The following is a 1,022-nucleotide window of genomic DNA, read 5'->3' as shown; positions in this document are numbered from 1 at the left end:
CTCTGCCACCACACAGGGATCGCCGGGTGTCGGAATGCGGGGACCACCAGGACAGGACGGGCCTCCGGGCTTGAAGGTAACACCTGTCCCCATGTCACCCTGTCTCTCACCGTGTCCCTAGTGCCTACATGCTCCCCCAGCCTGGCTGGCTAAGGGAGAAGCATGCTCCCAAGGGGCTGTTTTCACAGGCACCATCTTTTTCCTCTCTGCTCCAGGGTGACATTGGCTTGCCAGGACCACCGGGACCCCCAGGCTTAGCAGGCATTGCTGGGGCACCGGGACAACCCGGCCTGAGAGGGGACAATGGGCAGCCTGGCCCCCCGGGTCCCCCAGGAGAGAGGGTAAAGGCTACGGCCAGTGCTCACCTTTGCTGGTCTGGGTGACTCCAGACCTTCAGGCAGCACCAGTGGGGCCCCTGCAAGCCCCACTGACTGCTGGACGTGGTCCCTGCCTGCTCACCGGTATTTCCCTGCCAGGGTTTGATCGGCTTTCCCGGGAGAGATGGTACCTCTGGACCACCAGGACCTGTGGGGCCCCCAGGGCCGGCTGTGAGTATGGGGCTCCGGGGCCGCAGCATCCCTGGGGGGTGCAGGCTCTGTCCTGGCTCCCACACCAGCGCGGGAAGGGTGATGGGGACCCACCCTGCACCTTCCCGGACCCAGACCCTCCCGGGAGCCACTGTGGAGCCCCAGGGATGCTTTGCAGGGTGCCTGGTATCACCCTTCTGTGGCTTGCTCACCCCTCTCCTTTCTTTTAGGGCATACAAGGGGCCTCTGGCCTGAAGGGTGACAAGGTAGGGTGGGGGCAGCCCTATAGCACGAGGGGTGTGGGGCTGCTCCTCTTATGGGGTGTCCCTGCTGCTGCCAACCCCTGGGTGATGCTGAAACCACTCTAGATGGTGGCACATGGCAGCCTGCTCTGTGCCGGGCATGCAGGGCAGCATCAGGGGCCATGGAGTGTCCCCCAGCATGGGGGGAGACATGGCATGGCTGGCAGGAGTGGTGGGGAGCAAGGACCGGGAC

General features: G+C 64.8%; 1 protein-coding gene across 1 annotated transcript in view; it reads left to right on the top strand.

The window, feature by feature from the left end:
• The window catches only part of LOC104621696 (collagen alpha-1(VII) chain-like), a gene marked incomplete at both ends in the record, with an annotated part of 7,905 nt that overhangs the window by 1,262 nt on the left and 5,621 nt on the right, over positions 1-1,022 (top strand). The window contains 2 exons of the mRNA XM_010288241.1: positions 216-341; positions 758-793. Of these exons, the coding sequence (XP_010286543.1) occupies positions 216-341; positions 758-793 (162 nt within the window). The remainder of the gene's footprint in view (positions 1-215; positions 342-757; positions 794-1,022) is intronic.

Source organism: Phaethon lepturus, unplaced genomic scaffold (genome assembly GCF_000687285.1).
Source record: "Phaethon lepturus isolate BGI_N335 unplaced genomic scaffold, ASM68728v1 scaffold27095, whole genome shotgun sequence".
NCBI lineage: Eukaryota > Metazoa > Chordata > Aves > Phaethontiformes > Phaethontidae > Phaethon > Phaethon lepturus.
This window is presented reverse-complemented; position numbering and strand designations above follow the sequence as displayed.